This window comes from Parus major, chromosome 5, assembly GCF_001522545.3.
Source record: "Parus major isolate Abel chromosome 5, Parus_major1.1, whole genome shotgun sequence".
Taxonomy (NCBI): Eukaryota; Metazoa; Chordata; class Aves; order Passeriformes; family Paridae; genus Parus; species Parus major.
Genome location: NC_031774.1, coordinates 15,609,349 through 15,631,109, shown reverse-complemented (window position 1 = coordinate 15,631,109; position 21,761 = coordinate 15,609,349). Strand labels below are relative to the sequence as shown.

Genomic DNA, 21,761 nt, shown 5'->3' with positions numbered 1-21,761 from the left:
TGGCCAGCTCTGAGTCACTGAATAAACAGCACCAGCCTGGAGCCAGAGGCAGGGCTATTCTTAGCCACTCGCTTGTCAGGAGATGCTACCCTGGGAGAGGAGGCAGGTTAAGGGGTGTCAGAGGGGGAAAACATTTGATTTCCAACTAGAAAGCCCCCAAAATCCAGCCTGAGGCTTAGCTGCAGTAACCCAGTCTGGAAATGACAAGTGTGAGGATGAGGAGGGTGACCACTGCTGTGCTGGGGAGCTCAGGACAAATTTCTCATGGAGCTGAAGGGAGGTAAAAGGACACCTGGAGGGACAAGTGCTCCTCTGCTGTGTGCATTGCCTAGAGGGAACCGGAGATTCTTCTGCCTGGGCAACCTCTGGTAGTACAGACTAAGCAACACCCTCACCTGCCCCCTAACAGCATCTCCTTTCCCACCTGCCTGGCAGGGTGCCATTTTGAGGTTCCAAAAACCACTTCTTCTAAGGGATCCCAATGTCCCTGCTGCAGATGGGATTGCATCAGCAGGGAAGGGAGGTAGCAGAGGGGTGCTGCAAAGACCTGGACTCAATTGCACTTGGGCTCCTTCTAAATAAAGAATCTCCAGTCATACTGGCTTGAGCTGCTGGCTCAGCCCAGAAGCCTGGAAAACTAAATTACATCATCTGGGTACTGCCGACAGACAGTATTTCCACTCAGACACTGAGTGCCTGGATTTCAGCTGAAGAATGTGGCCAGGGGACACTGATGACTTTATGGAGCCCCCTAAAACTGCCCTTTCTCACTTCAAAAGATGCAGGCAAGCAGTTCACCCTCATTTTAGTCTCCACTTGCATCTGGAGCATCCTTATCCAGACCCTGTGCCCCAGGAGGGAGCCCAGCAGCATCTCAGTCCTCTACGCCAGCCTCGCTCCAATGCCACATGGCTGGGACAAGCCCAATGACCATCCCATCAGCTCCTTTCCCCCTGGGGTGATCTGGCCACAGCTGTGGAGGCTGCTCACCCTGAGCTGCACCCTCAGGCTGAGGGCTGGTGGGATCTACCCCACATGGCAGTGGGTCTGGGGCTGTAATTCCAGAAGCAGGGATCACGTGTGGAAATGTTGTGACTTGCTGCAGTAGTGCTCCAAACCAATATGCTCATGAGCCTTGTCAGCACCCACTGCCACGGAGAGCAGGGTATCTCTCTAACCACCTTGTGAAGTGACATTGTGGACAGGAAGGTAGGCAGCAATACAACGCATCTGCAACCCGTGGGTATCCTGCAAGTGAGCACCTGCAAGGGGACCAGAATTACCCTGTCAGTTGTGGAATTACAGTTTGGTGTGTAGGAGAAGGACTCGGGGCAAGGATTCTTTCCACTCCTCCCACTCCAGAGAGGTGCCAACTCTGCCTTCCTGGGTGGCCTTTGGCAAATAACCTGCCATCTTGGCTCCAGGTTCCCTATTTGTACTGGGAATGAGTGGTATTCTCCTCTGATTTCCAGAGCTCTCTAGACTAGGTAGAATTGATCCCCATCTGCAGGGGTACATGGAAAAGGAAAAATTAAGCCTAATAATAATAATTACTTTTCTCCTTCCCCTGGGTGTTGTAAGGATTAGCTCATGTTTAGCAAAACCCTCTGTAAGTGCTAAACATTATTAATGTTCTTGGACTGCTCCAGGAGTGACTGTTGCTTTCCAGGGAGTGACAGGTTTTTTCCCTTGCCTGGCACGGAGCTGCAGTGAATTCCTCACAGCCCAAGGAAAGCAGCATCCTATTTGTTAGGCTCAGGGTGTAGAAGGGTGTCTATAGCACAGAGCAGTACTCACCTTACTTTCCATCAGTTTTTGAGAGATGAAGCCCATTCCATCTTGCATCCATGTAAAACCAACAGCACAGCTCTGGAGGAACGTGCATCCAATGGGGAGCCTCTCCAGGTGTGGTGCCCTAATACGGGCTCATCTCACCAGTGTGGCAAATGGCATCTCCCAGGCTTCTCCCAGACACACAGTGAAGCAGGATAGACGTGGGAGGGGACACGATTGCAGCATTGCCTGAAGACCACCCAGCAGCTGAGGCCAGAGACCAGGTCAGAGCCGCAGCACAGCTCACGAGTTTGAGTGTCCTGGCTCAAGTAGGGGTGCAAGGGTGGGGATCAGTTCATGCCCCTGGCTGTCCTAAGGGTCCTAACACACAGCAGCTCTGTGCACCAGGAGTATTTATGCTCCTGCTAAGTGTGGAAAAGCAATGCACACCACCTAATGCTGGAAAGCCTGGGGGAGATAGATAGATAGATAGATAGATAGATAGATAGATAGATAGATAGATAGATAGATAGATAGATTCTCTTTTCCATGCTTTGGTGCTGGAAAAAGACACCAAGTCCTCACAGGAGAGGAAACTGGCTTTTGACTGGTTCAGGCCTTGCCCGACCACTGCAGCAAATGTCCCTCGTGGGGACCCCCAGCTCTCTGAGCAGTACACAGTGCCAAAGCTCCTCCAGCTGCCAGACTTTGTCACCCTGGCTCTCCAGCCCTGTGGAGCAGGGGCTGACTTTTTGTGACCCCCTCTCCCCGTGCTGACTCAGCCATGCCCCCGCGGTGGGTGGCCACAGCCCCGGGTGGGACAGCATGAAGGTAAAGGCAGTATGGACTGGCAAGATTTCAAAGAGGCCACAAGCTAAATAAATAGCCAGAAGCCTATTTCAGTGGCTGCTATATTTAGCTCAAGGAACATTTATTTATAGGCTTGGCAGCAATTCTGAGTCAATAAAAGCCAGAGAGCTGGAAAAAGGACGTTCCTGGGTTTCTCGTTGCAGTAATGGTTTCTGCCGTGCAAACCACGAGGAACAAGAGGAGAGGCAGCCCCAGCAGCAGGGCAGGGGGAGGAAGCTGTGCTAGCTACACACCCATGGGTGCCTCTGCCAGGGGACAGAGCCTCCACATACTTGTAACCCCAGACACAGCTAAGAGCAGTTTCACCTAGGTTTCCTCCCACCTGGATGCTGCTGCCAGTCTCTCTGAAACATGAGGAGATTTAATTGTGCCTGTGGAAGTCGAAACACAAGACGTCAACTCTGGGGACTCAACTGCAGCACTACCCTTCCCCTCGGTAGTGAGCTCAGGAAAACTAAGCCGGGGTAGGTAAATTGGGAAGGAGATGGGAGCAGTGTTCATGTATCTCTATTAAATAATTGTCCCTTCCCATGTCATGCACAGCAACAAGTTGTTGAGAGAGAAGGCAAACAGCCTCTCTGGAGCTGCTAATGGTGTCAGACGTAGGAGAGGCCAAAGCTTCACACTGAGTTTCTACCCCAGCAGCAGCTGATGACAGTAGTTTTGTGAAACTTGACAAAACACCCAGAAATTGAAGCTGGCTAAGGGGAATGAATTTATAAAAGACACAGGGGTTTAGCCCAGCCTGTGGAAAGCAGCTGTGAGGATGGATGTCCCTTTTGCATATATGTCAATAAATGCTGAGGCTTTCTGGAGCCAGAACTGCAGGGAGCTTGCTCATGCCTTCTCCTCCCTCCAAAGAAAACCTGCTGCAGGGAAATGCCTCCACCAGCTTCCACTTGAGCACAGTCCAGCCAAAATGGGGCTGCTGCTTGGCACCCGCCAGCTGCCCCCTGAGCATAGCACGGCTCAGTTTGCCAGTGAGCAGGGAATGTTTATAGTGTTTAGTTGTAGTGCACAGCAAGTGTGTGACTACACTCTGCTATTATGTCAGGAGCAAGGTGGGAACAGACCACAGCTGGGAAGCAAAATAATAATAATAATAATAATAATAATAATAATACAACGACAACAACAAACAGTATATTTCAAATCAAACACTCCATGTCTTTGTGCTCTTTAGCTTGTCGATCTGTACCATTCCCTACAGGTGTGTGTCCCCATCTGGAGGAGGACTGGGACAGTCCTTTCCATTAGAAAGGGGATGCTTAGCACCTTTGAACAGCTTCAAAGCCCCTAGAGTGGCGGTTTGCAGTCTAAGTGCTCATGAATACCCCAATTAATTTTCATGCTACTACTCTCTTAGCAGTGAGCCTTATCTCTGCTTTGAATTAGTTCAGCTGCAGTTTTCAGCTGCTGGGCCCTATACATAGACAGGGGTCTGGCTGTACATCCAGGTCTGTCTGTGTTCAGGTCTGGCTCTATGTCCAGCTCTCCACCAGCTCTAGGCCCCATCACTACAACCAAAGGTCCATTGCCCTCCCCAAACTCCCAAAAAACCCATCCTGAGGTCTGACCCTCAAAAACCAAGGCTGACACCAGCTGTTAAAACACCTATTTGGGTATTTATTACAACACATTGTTCCAAAATACAAAAGAAAGGAAAAGAAAGTAGAGGGTAGAAAAGCACTGCTGTTTACAGCCTCTGGTAATAAATAAATAAAGACGAGGCAGGGGCAGGGTGTCTCCCCAGGTCCGACGCCGGCGCTGGCCAAATGGACAGCGAGCAAGGGAGTGTGGTGGGGCTGGTGGCCAGACCCTCTCTTCCATGCTTGGGAGTCCCCAGGTACACCAGGGTGGGTACAGACCCCCTCTCTGTGTTGTGCTTGCTGAGGAAGGGTCTGATCCTACAGGGATGAGGAAGGGAGAAGAGGCTCAGTCCCGGCATGGTCGGAACCTGCCTGCTCCCTCCCTATCCACAGCTGCTCCAAAGGCAGGTGAGGTAGGAAGGGTGATGCTGGACTGGGACCCCAGGAGAGATCTGCCAGGGTCCCCCAAGAGAGGGGTGAGACTTGAGTTCTCTCCTCTCCAGTGTGGTCTCAGAGCAACCTTGGAAATGTGTTCAGCACAGCATGATGAGAAGGACCCCAACCCATGACAAAGCAAAGTCATGACAGAGACAAGAAACTGTGCCTGGGCCACTTGGAGAAGGGCAGTGTTAAACCCTGCAAACTAAAATGACTCTTGGTGGGGCTGGCACAGTACAGGGGTTTCGTACCACAGCACAGATGGGGGTCCTCTTCCCTTCCCCTAATGTCTCCTCCTACACCTTATAGATGTCTGGAAACCTCCAGGTTGTACAAGGAGCACAGGCAATGGGTGAAAGAAACCAGCACCAGCCTCTCTCTGCTCATGACACCACGATTTATCAGTGCCTGATAAACATCATATCAAGCCCCATGTTGGGAGCTATTCCCAGCCCATCTAAATCCCTCCAGGTACTGGAGGCCACTCACATGTCTCCCTGTGGCTCTGCCACTGGGCTTGCTCTAGCACTGTCCATGTGTCTTCCCCAGGCTGTGCTGTTCCTGGGCTCGGAACTGTCAGTGTGAGGAGGACACTCAAGCCCAGGAAGCCCAGGGCATGTGGCTAAAGCAGCAGCCCTGGCTTCAGCAGAACCAGGCTCAGCTGAGCAGGGCAGCTTTGCAAAGCAGCTGCGATGCCAGAGCAAGAAGCCCCTGTGGGTGAAGGTGCAGCCTGCAGCCAGCTGAAGAAGGTGAGAGGATCACGACCTGGAGGGAGCTGATTCCATGAACTGGATGCCTGGCCAATGTTCCTTAAAGCTTTAAGCTTTTGCCATTTAATCCTCTGTTGTTGGTGCCAGTGGGTTCCCGCCTCTTGCAAAAATGAGCAGGAACCTGTATGGGGGAGAGGAGGTGCAGGAAGGGAGGGGAAGGGAGGAGTCAAGAGAATGGATCTGCCCCGGGTTAGGGTGCCTTTATATCCTTAGGAAGCACCTCCATCCAGCTCCTTGGACAAAGGTTTGCCTCCTGAGGCTTGGGGCAGCCGGGAGCTGTGCCAAATCAGCCACAGCCGGGCTGCGGGGAGCAGAGAGAAGGTGAGATGGGGCCTTGCTTTTATTCACAACAGAGAAACAAAGAGCAACATACAAAGAGTAAGAAGCAAAAAAGTACAGAATCATAACCATAATAATCATAATAATAATCATAAATACTCAAATCTATCATTCATAGATTGCAATGACAACACTGATAGCTTATTATCATTAGTATTAAGAATGGGAGGGGAAAGGGGACAGCAGGAGGGGTTTCTGAGGGGCATTGTCTCCTAAGGGGCAGATGTAACGGGGATGGACATCCAAAGAAACAAGCAGACAAAGAGAAGGGCTGGGAAAGCAGCAGGGGCTGGGGATGCTGCTGCTGAGGCCAGGGACGAGCCTGCTCTGACCCAAGCCTCTGGCTCAGTGTTGCCAACCTGATCACTGCCCTCCTGCCAGCTTTGGTCAGCTGGGAAGGAGGTGGCTGGGAGGCTCAGCCCCTAGGACAGGCAGAGGAGAGGAAGGAGCAAAATGTCATTCCTAGTCTGAAGGAGAGCTGTGATTTTCTCAGTCCTTCATGTGGTGGAAAGTGCAGGCATTACCACTCCCATCAGACACTCAGCAGCTTTGTTGGTTCCTCCCTTGAAGGAAGAGAACTTTCCTCTCCACTGCTCACACTTCCACTTCAGTAGGTCCCTACAAATGAATGCACCCTCATCAGATTGGCATGGAAAGGTGATTTTTAGTTCCAGTGAGGCTTTGGGATGGGTCAGCTGGCTGTGAGAACCCATAAAAAGACTTGGCTGACAGATGATGTGGAGGACTACCACCTGGCACATCCATCCTCATGACAACTCACAGCTCTCTGACTCATGGACAAAGTGGTTTATTAGACAGAGTTTGATTAAAAATAAAAATTAAGTTAATTACAAGCCACTTGGTGACCCTGATGGCTTTGGGTCAGGATGGGCAGGAGACACTTGGGCAGGGCTGCTCCATCAAGGCTTATTTTCTGGATATAGTCTTAAAATATTGTAAATATGAGGGTTTCTGATGCACATGCCCAATTTACAGGACAGGGGTGAATGCAAACTACATCAAAATAAGGCTGCAGAGGTGGGTCATGAATGTCTATAATCTACTAATCTTAAAATATACTTTGTTCTGGTTTCAGAGGAGAGAGGAGTCCATAGTGTGTAAAACCTCAAACATGTCTCAGAAGCATCCAGGCTATGGCAGAGTGTAGATAACAAAAAGCAAACCACATATCTGCCTCTTTGCAGACACTCAGGATCTCATTTACAACATGCACCCTCTCCTTTCTGACTTGCTCCATCTGCTTTTTTGTGCTTGCAACACACTGTCACTTAACAGGAGGGATTAGATGGGAGCTTGCTAGTGCTTTGTCTCATCTCCCCACCTGGTTGTGCCCACCTGTTGTCCTTCCCATTACATCCCTTGGGAAGTCATTTAAGCCTCTCTCCATTGCTCAAAGGTATACCTAACCAGCTCCTGCCAGCAGCTTGCCTGACCTGAGCTCAGTAAGTACGGGCTGGCACCAACCCTGTAGGACGGTGGGATGGCAGTGACTGAATGCTATGGGGCAGAGATTGGCAGACAATCACCACTGCCATGCTTGGGAAGAGATGCCACCACTAAGGGCAGCAGAAGGGGAAGGAGGACCAGAAACGCTCCTTGGACAGAAGGCAGATGACACAAACACTGTGCCCAGTGAGGAGGCACCAGAGGGAGGATAAACCCTTTTTCTTCTCCCTCCTTGGACTTGACACTGATGCCTACTTAGGGCAGCCTGCTGCAAATGGAGCTCCTGAAATAGCTGCCTGGCTCATGGGATGGATATAATTGCCTTCTGGAGTCTAGAAAGGCAGATTATAAGAGTGTCATCACTGCTTCATGATGAGGAGGGAGCAATGTTCAGATTGGCAACACTGAGCAGGTTTGAGGTGGTTGCTGGAGGCAATGATGGGTGGTGGTAGGCTTTTGAGGATTGACTAGGAGATTTCTCACTCTCACCAAAAGTGATATGGGGAGAGGAGCAGGTGGTCCCTGGCTCTCCAGCCACCCCCATCCCTCCCTGCCACACCGTGGGAAACCAGTCAGGAGCATGTGGGGGTCCTCAGCATCTCACCAAATAGCTCCATGGAAAACCAGAAAAACTAAAGCCCAAAGAGAACAAGGACTCTCCAGGGAGACTTGCCTCAACTGCGAACACAGAGGTGGTTGAGGAAGCAATGAGCTGAAGCGAGCAGCCCCTCCTTGTGTGATTGCAGCTCCTCACGCCTCTGCTTTATGTTCAGTTTTAAACCTGAGATAATTTGGTTTTGTCACGGGTAGTTTGATTTAAAGATAGAAACGAGTGACAAGAGGAGGAACAAGGGAAAGGGAGAGAAACCATGTGGACCCAGTAAAGAAAAAAAAACAACACTCCAAGGATGACACAGGACACAGACATGCACGAACACAGACCCCTGAGGTATCAGCTTTGCAAACTAGTGCGAGACAAGGGAGAAAGCAAAGACAGCTGCAGAGAGAGATGTGCTTTGTGGTGGAGGCAGCTCAGTGCCTCCAGCTTCAGAAAGCAGCTTCTCAGCAATCCTGACATTGGGGTTTAGGGGCAAGAGCTTGGCTTCCCACCAGATGGAAGGAAGCAGCCAACCATATCTGAAAATAAGTCACTTGTGCCCCTCCATGTGCTTGCAGAGCTTCATGTCTGGACAGCTTATCATCCGCTGGATGGAAGGGAGCCAGCCTGGAGGGCAACAGGACCGGGGGAGTCCCGGCACCCACACACGCTCCCTATGGGTTTCTCAGATGTGAAACAAAGGATGTGGGAAGCCAGAAGAACCGCCGCCCCCAAAGGGAAAGTGGTGCCCATACTTCCCAAGCAAGGTAGCTGAGGTGAGGGGGAGCTGAAGGGCTGGGGCAGGCAGGCAAGACACCTGCCAACAAGAAATCCCAACTACCACCAGCCTCCCATTCCTCCCTCTGCTGTGGCAGCTTCTGATGCTTCCCCATGCAGCTGCAGGTGCCATCCTGCAGCCTTCCATCCACTTCAGGTGACTCCCACCTTTCCGTCTCCAGCATGGATGGGCAGCTAAAAGGAGGGGAGGGGAGGAGAAGGGGTATGGCTGGGATTGAGTGATGGCCAGGATGGGGACAGTGCCTAGGATGGGATGATGGCTGGGATGGTGGTTATGGCTGGGATGGAGATGAGGAGAAACACAGACCAAGGTGGGAAGAAGAGGCAGCAGCTTCCAGAAGAGTTTTCTGGCTCAGTTTGTGTCATAAGAAGGTTTTATGGTTTGCTCATTTACTTGGTAATTTCTAGAAAAAGTGCCCAGAAGAGTCTCCTGTCCCCTTGTTGGTATGCCCAGAGAGAAGGGGGGGAAATCTATGTTGTGGACATTAACTATAGAAGGAGCCACAGGCCTCAGATATTGCTTAGAAACTCGTATTTCAGATTTAAATACCATACACAGTAAAAATAGAGCTGAAAGTACCGCCCCACATTGTCTGCAAATCATTGCCAGAATGAACAGCTTCAATAAATTAAAAACAAAACAAAAAAATTTGAAATATTATTTACGTCTCAATAAAAATTGCAGTAAAACCATTTACCTTTTCTTCTGTGTGTGTGTTTTCGGGTTTTTTTCTTTATATTATATATAATATATATTTATATATGTATAGGGCTGCTCCAGTGCAGCATTTTTAGGATACTTAGCCAGAGAAACACAGGGGAGCATGCTTAGTGCACCAGGATGCAGGGAAGGGGCAGCTGCGGTCCCCCTTCCAGGTGCTGTGCCCCATCACCACAGCCAAACTTGCAACCCCTGCCTCTTCCCACTTGAGTTTTAGGCCCAAATTTTGAGTGTGGGTCTTTGAGGGCTGGGGCGCCCTGGACATGGGTGGGAAAGGACCACGGTGAGCGCAGGAGGGACACTAAGCATCCACCACTATGTTTCCTGACTCTGGAAAGACTCGTCCACCTTCGCTTCGGTTTCAGCGCTTGCGCTCCCGAAAATGCACGCGCAAGTATAAATACACCCCCGACCCCACCGCCCCCCTTCCCGCTCCCCCCAGCTTAAATATCCCCCCGCCCCAGCCCCGTCCCAGGTCTCCAGGCGCCCCGGGTGAGTGTCAGGACACCTCGATGATCTCCATGCTGCCCGAAAAGCTGGACTGTTTGCTGATTTTGCCCAGCTCTTCCCGAGCCCTGCCCTCGGACATGGTCTCCTCGAATTCCATCTGGCAGCTCCTCCGCTTGAATTGCTTCTCGGCGCCGGCCTCCTCATGCCAGCTGTGCCGCCCGTCCCGTGGCTCGGCCCGCGCCTTGTCCCTCAGTCTGATCTCACAGCCAGCCGCCACCGCGCCGCAGCCGAACGGCGGCGGGTACGGGCCGGCGCTGGGAAACAGGCCCCCGCCGCTGCCGCCGCCGCCGCTGCCGGAGTCCTTGCCGAAGTACCAGCCGGCCTCGCCCGGGGCGCTGCTGGGGGACTCCAGGTGCACCCCGCTCCAGGCAGCGGTGGCGGTGGTGGCGCCGGCCGAGGCGGGCGGCTGGCTGAGCCGCGGCGGCAGCCCGTCCTCGGCGCCGGGGCTCTTGCGTGTGGCGCAGGTCCCGCCGACATTGAGGCTGAGCCCGTGGGCCGGCGAGCCGGCGGCGTGCCGGTGCTTCCGCCGCTGCCTCACCTTGGCCTCCAGCAGGAGCTCGGGCCCCGTGGGCCGGTCAGGGCTGTCCGCCCCTGGGGAGAAGGGGCTGAGGCTGCCCGAGCCCGAGGGGCTGTCCAGCTTGCAGAGTTTAGGGGCTTCCCCAGGTCCAGGGGGCCCAGGGGGGTCCTGCCGCAGGCCAGGGGAGTAGGCAGACTTGATGTCCAGGGAGAAGGAGCGTTTCAGGCGGTTGGTGTCCTGGATGCGCTCGGAGGAGAGGTGCAAGCCGTTGAGCCCCTGCTGCAGGGTGGTGGGTGACAGGACCTTTGGGGTCCCGGCCGGCCGCTCGGGGTCACTGGTGGGGGATGCCGAGCCGGTGCTCCTCGGCACATCCTCGGCCTTCTCTGAGGTAGGTGTCAGGGGATGCCGGCCGCTCTCAGCCACCTCTGCTGGGTCCTGCTGGGCGTCCCCCTCGCCCCAGTCACCTTTTGACTTTAGGGCCTTGAGGAGCTTCAGGCTCCTCTCGTACTCCAGGAGCTGGCCCAGGAAGTTGAAGTTGGGCGAGATGGATGGGCGACGGTCCTTAACAAACCTGCCGAGAGGCACAGACAGCCCCGTTGGTGCTTGTTCCTTCAGTGGGCCACCCCTAGTCTCTCAGCCTCTTTAGGGAGAAGAGGCATCATCGAGAATCTTCTGACAAGACCGTCCAAAGAAAAGGATCTTGGGGAACCATGGGGCCTTGGGATGCCCCAGAATTAAGAGGTGGGACTGCCTCCCCACTCCCTTTTACTACTCCCAACCATTCCTTGTTGCATGCATTTTATGAGGGGAGGTTTGGTTTGGTTTAACTGGGACCCAGCAAAAGCAAGACAGAGCTTTGAGGAGCCCTAACCCTCTCCTTCTCCTTCCTTCCCTGCAGTGAAGCATACTGGCATAACCCTCCTGCTACCCTCAGAGGAAAACTCACCTGTAAGCATCATCTGATGACATACCCATAGTCTTCATGATGTAGGCGATGGCAATGGTGGCTGACCGGGAGATCCCAGCCAAGCAGTGCACAATCACCTGGCAGCTGGACACCTTAGCTTTGTCTGGAGCATGGCAGAGGGAACAGAGAGAACAACAATGGTGAGCAAAATGGTTCTAGCCTCCCTCCCCAACCCTCAGCCCCTTTGTGTGAGAGGACAACAGTTGCTGGGAGCAAAACCAGGGAGGACACGAGGGTTCAGGTTGTGAAGGCTGAGAATTGGAGGGTCTGCAACTATATGAAAAGCTCACCAATGAATTCAATGGACTTGTCCAGCCAGGGAAGCAGCTTCTCACAGTAGTTGTCATTGACAGGAATGCGCATGAAGTGACTATCGCAGATGAAGTCTGGTTTGGGACAGGAGTTGCTGGCATTTAGAACATAGCTTATCCCGTTCTGTGTCATCAGGTCCTGGTGGAAAAGAAGCCATCGAATGATCAGCTGAGTTCTGCCTGCACCACATACTGAAGGTCTGTCTTGCCATGCACACTCCCTGCCTTTTCCAATCCCAGCATTTTCTCCTGTGGGTCTCTTAGTGCTGCCCTGGCCCAGTTGATAATAATACAGCAGAAACCAGTTGAAAAGGTTGTGTCAATTTAGATAACACAGGTTTCAGCCTCATCAGATCTTTATTTTGGTCCAAGTAAGGGGTGAGCAAGGCCAAAGACACCTGGAAAGGGGTTCTGGAGGGGAAAACCCAACAACCCCAGTATGACAGGAATAGGACAGTACAAGAAGGAAAATTAGCAAAAACTCTGAAAGCTGTGAAAGTATCAGCTGAGGGAGAAGGGAGACATCTCACCACCAGAGTGGATTGAGTCACTGGTAGCACCCTACATTAACCTCTGTGGCCAGAAGGATCCTCTATCCATAGGCAACAGTGTGAGGTCAAGGGTGGGGGGCCTTGTGTGGGAAATGCTTCTTTTCTCCAGCACGTGGCCACATTGTGGTGATGGCAGAAAACACAGTTCCAAAACATGAACCAAACCCTCCAAGGAGGTGGGGAGGGAAGGAAACCATCAATTTCTCTGTCTGGCATTGGCTCCTCAGAATTTTGGCCCCAGGATTTACACTGTGGCTCTCCAGTGGCTGGTTCCTACCCTTCCAGCAGGCTTGATGGAGCCAGTCCAGCTCCCAGGCTTACATTCTTGTAATTTTTTTCTTTCATTTCCTTCTACTCCCTATACATAATTTCTCTCTCCCTCCTTTCTGTCTCTGACTCCAGTCTGGTGTCATGGGCCCTCTCTCTCCTTGACTGCCATGGATGAGGATGCCTGGCTGGCTCCCTCACAGCTGCAGAAGGCAGATGCTTGGCAGCACTTTAACTGCAATTCCTCTTTATTTCTTCTCATTATTACTTTTCCTTTAAACAAAATTCCTTCCTTGGTGTGGCATCACAGCATAGCCTTGCTGGCACCTTTCAAAGGGCACTGTGTGGCCTTCCCACTGGGAAGGAGGGGAATCCTTAATACCTTCATCCCTCTGCATGACTGGGGTCCTCAATGGGACAGGAAAGACGTGTCCCCTTAACAGGGCTGTACCTTGTTCAGGACATCCTTCTGGGAGCCCAGGTAGAGATGTGGCAGGATGCGCGTGGGGCCAACATTGGCCACAGGCAAGCATGGCTGGGAGATGCTCATCGGCAGGATGGCAGCTGGCTTCCCCTCGCAGAGCCCTGGGAAGCAGGATGAGAAGGTGGCAAAGCCTCCTGTGGAGAAAATGGGGACATTGAGCATGGAGCAGCAAGGCTGAGATCATCAGTACCTGGCAGCCCGAGGCCCCGGCTGGGGACAAAGTGGCGATAACCCTGCAGCCCTGAGAACAGAGCCTCCAGAAGCAACAAGGCACCAGCCACCACTAACCAGTTCACACACATTGTAATGGCTGTGACACACACATGGAGAGAAAGGAATGGAGAACCAGCTCTGATTTTTCCCTGTTGCAGCTGGATATTGATGCACATGTGAGGCATCCCATACCCTCTCCAATGAAGTTGGCTCTTCTCAACTTCATTCAGACAAATAACAGGAAGAGACAGTCCTTTTCTTGGCCCCCTACTATTCTGAGGACAAGGTCACCTTCTGATAGCAAAATCCATCAGGGCAGGATGACGACAAGCAAGCCCACTGAGATGCAAAGCTCCTGGGTCTGGGAGGTTAGCCTGAACCTTGCTGCATTGGTTACACTTACACATCGTGGTTTCTGAGAGAGGGCCCCTGTGCCCAGCCCTGCCAAGCCCATGATTTCTGCCACACCAGGGTGGCATAGTGGTACTTGCAGGCCACTGCTGTTTTTCATGCTCTGACCTTGCTGAATGTGACAGCAAGCAGTGTCCAGTTTACTGCACCAAGCTGCTGAGCAGTCACACTCAGTTTGAGAACCCTGAAGACCAGTGTTGAAAGAAAACCTCCAGCTGAGGTTGCAGTAGCTGGCATGTGATGGCCAGAGCTATCATCACAGTGTCTGGCATGGCCAAAATCTAAGAGCCAGTCCTGAAAGCTTGAGCAGGGCTGAAATCAAGGGGAGCTAGAAAAGCCCCAGTGCAGTTGCATGTCCTGCATAGTTGCATAAGACCACTGGTGATCCTGATTTGCTCTCACTTGCTCATCCCATACTCCAGGGTAGAGCCAGGTCTGGCTAGCAGTGGCCTAATTTCACTCCCCTCCAGCTGAGGACATCTGGGTGGCAGCTTCACGCAATGAAGAGGAGCTTGAGTCATCTGCCTCAAGTCTCCCTTGAGGTTTTCCCAGCCATGCGAACGAGCAGATGCAGCTTGACAACACCCAAAGGGCAGAGAGGACTTGGGGGCTTGACTGCCTTTGACTGTCAAAGGGACCAGGATGCTCCCATGAGATCCTTTTGAAAGCCTGAGCACCATAAGAATCCCTGACCCATCTCCACAGCTCAACAAGACCTTTTAACAAGCCAGTCCCTCTCCCCTTTGGAAGCAGGGCAGCCTTGGCATATTCTCAATTTACCTTCTCCAGCATTTTGGCAACATTTTTGCTTATCCTCTGGAACACCTTTCTGGCTGCTGGTGTGGCACCCACGCTCTAGAGAGGCATGACTGGTGCTGCAGACTACCCACCTGACATGTTTGTGAGATGAAGATGAAGGTGATGGAGAAACCAAAGCAGTGCACAAAAAATCATGTTCACACAACCTGGCAAGATCCAAGGTCCTCCATCTCACTCTGTCTCAGCACCTCCTGGTGTCAGCTCCCACTGGCCTAAGGGGAAGGTGTCCTTCAACAAACCTCTTCCCACTCCTCTCTCATGTTTTCCTGTCTGGCAGCTAACACATCTCCAAGCTTCAAAACCCAGTCAAGACAGGAGGGGTAGAGTTAAAGCACCTTATCTTTTCCAGCACTTCCTTTTGTCTAGCTCCCTCCAAAATGACATCACCTCTCAACTGGGACATTAAATCAGAGCAAAAGCAGGAGGCCCAGCACAGGTGCAGCATAGCTCTGGTTACTGCTCATTCCTGCACTGTGTCCCCATTGCCAAGGACTGTCCATCACTAGCCAGAACTCTGCATGGACACATGTGACCTCCTTGCTTTGCCCCTGTGCCTGGGTGATGCTGGGGCAGATACCCCGTGCAAAGTGCTTCCTTCAGTTGCCCCTAGAGAAGCCGGCAGCACTTGAGTTTAAGTGGGGCACAGATCTGACCCTGGGCTTGTGTGAAACAACATGGGGATTTTTCTGAAGGAGCATGGCACAGTTTTGGGGAGCAGGGTGCACACAAATGCAGCCCCAGGGATCAGTGCCTGTTCTGGTCCATAGGTGCCCAGCCTCTTGCACGCACTCACATCCATCAGGAGCTTCCCAGGGCAGTGGATAGGTTTGTATGACTCTTCAAGGTGATCTCATAGTTGAAGCAGGTCAGGGCATGCTGCTCTCTCCCCATTGCCCGCCCCCACCACACTCAGCTGGCAGCAGATCCCCTGTCAGCCCTGCTGGGGAAGTCCAGGCAGGAGCTGAGGGAGCTGTGAAGCAGGAAGAGATGTTTGTAGAGTGGCAGCAGCGCCCTTAGCTGCAGTGCCTACCTGGGCAGGCTGCCACAACTGGAGGATGCTGGCACCTGAAATGATGCCCATAGCACCTGAAATGATGCATCTCACTTGTCCCAACCAAAGCCTCAACCCTGTGTCCGGGAGTTCAGGCATGCTCCCAGCCCACCTGTCCTCATCTCCCCCTTACTTGCAGCTGCTGAGGGCAGCCTGGGCTTGGGGGAAACCCTAGAGATGGGGCCGGGTACTTGACACCATCCCAACATGGAAGCAACGCTCACCCCACCCTGCAGCGGCTGCTCCAGCATGCCTTTCATTTTTAGAAAGCAAAGCAGCTCTTCAAACAATCCTAAAGGCAGTGAATGTCCCTGGCTGAGCTCCAACTGATACCTGGACTTTCCTCCCCTCTATGCCCCAGGCTGTGGATCCCAGATTTTGCTGGGAGAAAGCAGCAGAGTTCAATGAGGTGAGGAGCCAGGGTAGCACCAGCTCTAGCCTTTCCTCTTTTATTCACAATGCTGCTGCCAGGAGCACACAGGGCATGTGTGGAATTAAGCTCAGGAAGGATTTGTATCTGTCATGGAGTGGGTGTTTGGGGTTCTCTGGTTTCTTCTGGATGCTCCCCTACCCTGGTGAGGGCTTGCTGGGGAGGAGCTGGTCCTTGTGTGGCACAGCCCAATGAGCTGCTCATGGCTACACCATGGAGGGCTCTCAAAACCATCCTCTGGAAAAAAGAGTGTCTGCCGACCTACTGCAATTACCTAAGGCAGAGATGATGCCCGTGAAGAAAAGTGGAAACTGTAAGGGAAGGGAACCAGAACAAAAGTGGGGATGCTTTCACTGCTGCTGCTGAAAATGGAGGAAAGAGGAGCCAAGAACCATCATCAGGCAGGTTCTAGGAGGCCTAGGAAGCGAAAATCACACTGAGGCACAGGGTGTTGCAGCAACTTAGTGACAGAAGAGTGCAACATTGGAGTCATTGTATCTGCCCCACACCAGCTTTCACTCACAGGGTTCTTATCACCCTTCCACCTCCTGTCGTGTCCTGCAGATTCCCAGCCCTCAGCCCTGCTCTACATGGCTCTTCTGTCAAACAGAGGAGAGGGGAAAACACCACAACTTCTCCCCTATCCCCATCTTTTCCAGGCCCTCCCCTCTGTGCATTTTCCAGCAGAACATCTATGATAACCTCCCAGTGAAACTGGATTTATTGTGCAAACAGATGCTGTAGAGGGAAGGCAAACATCCTGACCAAGCCTGTCCATCAGGCCAGGGTGAAGATGCCAGCAGCATCTTTGAACAGGCTCCTGTGGTACCTGCACTGCTGCAGCTGTTGGGAGCTGTGTGACTCCTCCCCTCCAACAGCAAACTGCACAGTGAGGAGCCCCTCTGCCAGGCCCTGCACCAGTGTCCGCCCTGAGACAGCGGTAACCAAAATGAACAAAAACACAGACATGGAAGGACATTACAAGATGTAAGGACAGAGATGTTGCACTGCTGAGCTGAGACCCTGACACATCTGGGGAGCCCTCCACTGCCCTGTCTGTCACCTTCAGGTGGTCTCTGGGGACATCCTAGGGTCACTGACAACACCACAGGCAAAATCTGTCACCTGTGAGTTGCTCTGTGCCCTTCTCTGCCAAGGCTGGGCAGCAGTGGTGGTGCAGAAAAGGTGACATAGAAAGTGACAAAGTCCTGGCTAGGGGCAGGGATGTGGTGTGGCATTATTTTCCTTCTGGTGGTAAGCCTCAGCTTTAGGGATTGACAATCCATTAAGCTGCATGAGATGTCAACAGAGATACTGCTGAGGATAAAAGGAAGGTGTGGGACACACGAGGCATGGATATCCCAGCTCCCTGTTTTTCCCTGTGTCCCTCCCTGCACTGAGACCATCCTTCTAGGCTGGAGGTGTAAAGTGGAGCTGCGGCTTGAAAAGCCTCTCACACCTTGCTCTGACGGCTGAGCTCTGGCATTCATCTCCAGCCCCACGGACTCACCACCTCCTTGAGAGGCCTCTGAAAATACCCAGCAGCTCTGACCTTGATGCTGTGCCCCGCTGCCTGCAAGAAGCTGTGAAAGCACTGCCCAGGGCACCCGCCTCACCCCAAAACTGCTCTTCAAAAGAGAGCCACATGCCTCTTGGACACCCCCAGCCCCGTGAGTCTCACAGAAGTTCCCCCAGAGACACACTGAGCAGCATGTCCTATTCAGTGGCTACCCTGTGCACTGCAGGCTCAAAGGTCCCCACCAAGAAAGAGGGAAGAGGTGACATGTCACTCAGCTGTGCCATCAGTCTGAGGCAGCAAGGAGGAGGGGATCCAGAGCTGGAAATGCTCCTTGGGCCAGCAGCTGCTACACCTCACTCCTCATTCTCCAGCTCTCACACCGGGAGCTAGAAGGAGACCTACAGGGGTATTAAAGATGTGTTTTACAGCCCACCCTCATCGCTGCAATAATGAGAGTTAGAGAGCAGCAGCCGGAGCTGTTCAGAGACCGGCTCCCTGAGCAGCTGCCAGAGGTTTTGCGGCAGCCCGCGGCCCCACCAATGAATTTTGCGCCTGTGCTTGTGCTGGAGACCCTCTGCCCCGCTAAAGCTCCTGGCAGCTGAGGGGGCTGAGAGAGGCCAGGCTCTGCCCGGCTCTCATTAAAATGCCTGTGGTGGCTGAGAGCTGCTGCCAGGGCGGCACGTGGCAAGGAGCAGCGGGGCATGCAAGCGAGCACGCGCCTCGGCTTGCTGTTGGAGCAGCCGCCACGCCGGCATGGCTCCCTCGCTGCTGTGTTGTCTTGGTGGCCAGGATGGTGCCTGGATATCCCCTCTTCATCAGTCTAGCCACTGGGGGACATGCTGCTCCCAGAACTCTGACCCATCCATCCCCAAGTGTTAAAGCACCTTGCTGAACTGAGGTACAGCAGAAGACAAGAGCTGGAGGGACCTGCAAAACCCCAGCCCTCACCTGCATCATGCTCAGCCTTCTTATGACAATGAGCCTGAGTGCTCGGTCAAGCATCTCTGCCAGAGGTTGAATTGAAGGACAGAAAATGGAGGGGCCTGGCAAACTGCACATCAACCCCCAGAGCCGCTGGGAAAATCCCTCTTTGCAAAACGCCATCTCCCTGACTCTGGTGCTGGGTGGGAGGGAGCTTGTTGGAGCCGGCAGCTAAGCTGGGCGGCATGATGAAACACAGCTTACTGCCACCCTTACTCACTGTGCTCCAGGGAGCTCCGGGGCTTTGTCAGCATTTCCTGCTGCCTGGGATGTGTCTAAATTTTCCCCCTGCCTCCATCCTCACTGTCTCCCCGGATAGTCTCCTTTGATTTTGCCCATCCCTCCCAGCAATGCCTGATGTGGACACAGCCCATTTGCTTGTGCATCCTTTCCACAAGCCTGGTGAAATCCTGGTGCTCTGCAGCCTGCCCAGCTTGCCCTCTCCTGGCTGATGCTATTTTATGTCCCTCCATCTCAGTGCATTGGAGAGAGAGATGTCCAGTTTTCAACCAGTCTCTTTTTCCACTCCCCCACTCCCCTGCCCAGGTTTCACCATCCCCTCATTTGGTACAAAATTTCATCACCCCACTGTTGTAGTTTTTTTTTCTTCCAGGCAGTGGGGATGAGAAAGACGATGAATCAGCCCTATTATGGATTCATGTGCATTCCCTGTTTCCCCAATGGTCACCCCAAACAGCCTCTGTCCATCTGCTGCTACAGTGCCCTGCTGCCTCCCAACCTGTGCATGCCTCCATGCCTTGCAGGCTGGTCCCACACCCTGCTCCCATTCTCCCAAAGAAACGGAAAACATCTTTTAAAAAAGGAAAAGCAGCAGAAAGGAAGCCCTCCGCCTACACAACCATGGACACACTCCTCAAGCTGTTGAGCTTGATTTTCCTCTGGTGACTGTGCCTGCTTTGGACCAGGCTTACTCGTTCTAAGTAAAGAAAAACGTGTCATTTCCAGGAGTGACTTATTACTAATGACACCATCACTGGGTTATGTACTTCATGCCACAAAAACCTGTCAAGCACTTTTAGCAGCCTCCCATTTTAAGTGGTGATGGAGGGGAAGTTGCTTGATTCAACCCTTCGGTAATCTAGGTCATCCCAGGCTCGACATATTTTTAAGCTGCTCCAGTTAATATCCCCTTCCTCCGCCTGCCCTTCGTCCTGACACTGGAGGGGTGGAAACACTGCAAAACCCCTTTCTGAAAGAAACCACCCAAGATGAGCAGGCAGGGCAGCGCTGGTGAAGCGAAATGGCTCCGGCGGGCAGCTGCCTGGGTTCGGGAAGCAAGGCAGCGCTCTGAGCCGATGGCCCCTTGTTCTCCTCGCCGTCCCCGCCTGTCCTAGCCCCGCGCACTCCCCTCTACCCGGTGCCCCTCCGCCCCCGCAACCCGGCGCCCGAGGGCACAGAGATGCTGGCGGCAGATCCTCCTGGCTCCCGCAGCTTTCCTCCTTCCCTTCTCCGCTCCGTCCGCGCCCTCGCCAAGCTTGCCTGAACGGCGAAGGGTTCAGGGGAACGCGGAGCGGTCCCTGCGGCCAGACAGTCTCGCCGGACCCCATACCGGCTGGGAGGGCTGCCTAGCGCCGGGGCCGCTGCAGAAGCCTCTACTCGCTGAAGGCAGCTGCTCACCTGCCTGAAGGAGCTGCCCTCTCCGTGCAGCTCCTGTCCCAGCCCGGCCGCCTCCGCCAGCGCTGCGCACATCGTCCCTAGCTGGGGACCGGCCATCGCTCCGCTGCGCTCCCCTCCGCACGCTCCCCGCTCGCCAGCTGCCTGCGCTCTTTGTATCGCCAGCACCGCGCTCCGCTCCCCGCCGGCCACTCGGCAAAGGCGATCTCCGGCCCCCGGGCAAAGCAGGGCTCCGGCGGCGCGGCCCCCTCTTCCCGCTCCGTCCCCATCGCGAGGAAAGACGCCGGGCCGGCTGACAAACCTCTCTTGTCCCTGCTCTCCTTCATCCTCCGCACCCTTATTTTCAGCTTCATCTGACCCTCGCGCATGTCTGTCCAGAACTGGTCCTCGGAGGGAGCAATCATTACATCCACGGGCATCCAGGCAGCTGGGCTGCGGCTCGCGGGGGCACCTCTCACCGTCGCCAAACAACAGCTGGCGGGCAAACAGAATACTAAAAAAACCAAAAAAGCGCCCCTGCGGCAGAGCAACGCCAGCCTCCCGCCGGCTCCAGCCTTCAGGCTGAAAAAATAAAAACCAGTATGAAAAAGCCGAGCGGGGTAGGGGGGCTCGGCGCAGCCCCCTTTCCGCGGCCGCCCCGCTCTTGGCCGCCCGCTCCAGCCCGAGTGAGCTCAGCCCGGGAGCAGCCGCCCCATCCGCCGCCGCGCTCGCTGCGCGCCCGTACCGCGCTCATAGCTAACGGGTCAGGCATGCGGCCGCATTCCTTACTCAGCACACAGACACGCAGCACAACGCCGGGCTGACATATGCTTCGCTCCCTGCTTAAAGGCGCAACCGCGATTTTCTCGCCTGCCCCAAGCCCCCCGCAGCGAGCGGCCGCGGCGGGAGATGGATCGCTGCACCACGCCGGCTCTGGCCCCGCGCAGTTATGGGGACAGGAACGTGGTGGGAGGAAGCTCATGCCCACACCTCATTTTAGCAGCTGACAGGGCGGCGTGCGATCAAACCCCCACAACGTAGGGGGGATGCAGCACCACCCTCCATCCCGGCTCCCTGCTGCTCCTCGTACCGTGAAGGCACCTCACGGCTGCACCCCCTCTCCACAGCGGCTTCTGGCAGGACCAACCTGCATCAGTTCCCAAGAGGGAAACTGAGCCACAAAAGATTAAATAACTTTTCCTGAATTCTGTGCTGCAGGGCAGAGCTGGAGACAAGACAGCAGGTCCCTAATGACCAACTCATCTTAGTATCTCCACTGAGAACATCACCCAGGAGGATGCTCATCCTGGAATGGTCCCAAACAGCTGGAGATGAATGGGTCCCAACAGCTGACAAGAAAAGAGGCTGCTGGCACTGGGCCGCTCACACCTGTGCGTGGCCACATCAGACGGAGTTCTCTGCCTGGTCCCAGCCAAGCAGGACCGTGGTCTGGACATGTACCCTCTGCCAAAGCCTTCCCCCGTGCAAAACTCCAGCAAGAGGGGACATGTAGGAATGGCCTTTCCTGGTCTCACAGGGGGTCTATCCATCTCTAATGGCTTCTGAAGCAGGTGGGGAGTGATGTATTTTCTTCTTTGCATTTGTTCTGGGGGAGAAAATTACTTGTTCTCCTCTTCCCACCCGCAGGACTCCTTAATACATCTCCACACAGCTCCTTACGAGTTTATTGGTCTGAGCCCAGGCCTCCAGAAAATCATTCAGGATTATAGTAAGCGGGGGAGAAACGGGGGGG

At 53.8% G+C, this 21,761-nt stretch overlaps 1 protein-coding gene across 3 annotated transcripts in view; it reads right to left on the bottom strand.

Annotated features, from left to right (window-relative positions):
* Positions 1–4,248: 4,248 nt before the first annotated feature.
* The window catches only part of DUSP8 (dual specificity phosphatase 8), a 46,151-nt gene continuing 28,638 nt past the window's right edge, over positions 4,249–21,761 (bottom strand). The window contains exons 1-5 of one of the 3 annotated variants that reach the window (XM_015631598.1): positions 20,798–21,005; positions 12,938–13,104; positions 11,648–11,807; positions 11,337–11,460; positions 4,249–10,961 (exon numbers count right to left, since the gene is read on the bottom strand). In XM_015631598.1, coding sequence (XP_015487084.1) covers positions 9,863–10,961; positions 11,337–11,460; positions 11,648–11,807; positions 12,938–13,104; positions 20,798–20,990 — 1,743 coding nt within the window. In that variant the 5' untranslated portion in view covers positions 20,991–21,005 and the 3' untranslated portion in view covers positions 4,249–9,862. The other 2 variants (XM_015631599.3, XM_015631597.2) reach the window with 2 other exon arrangements.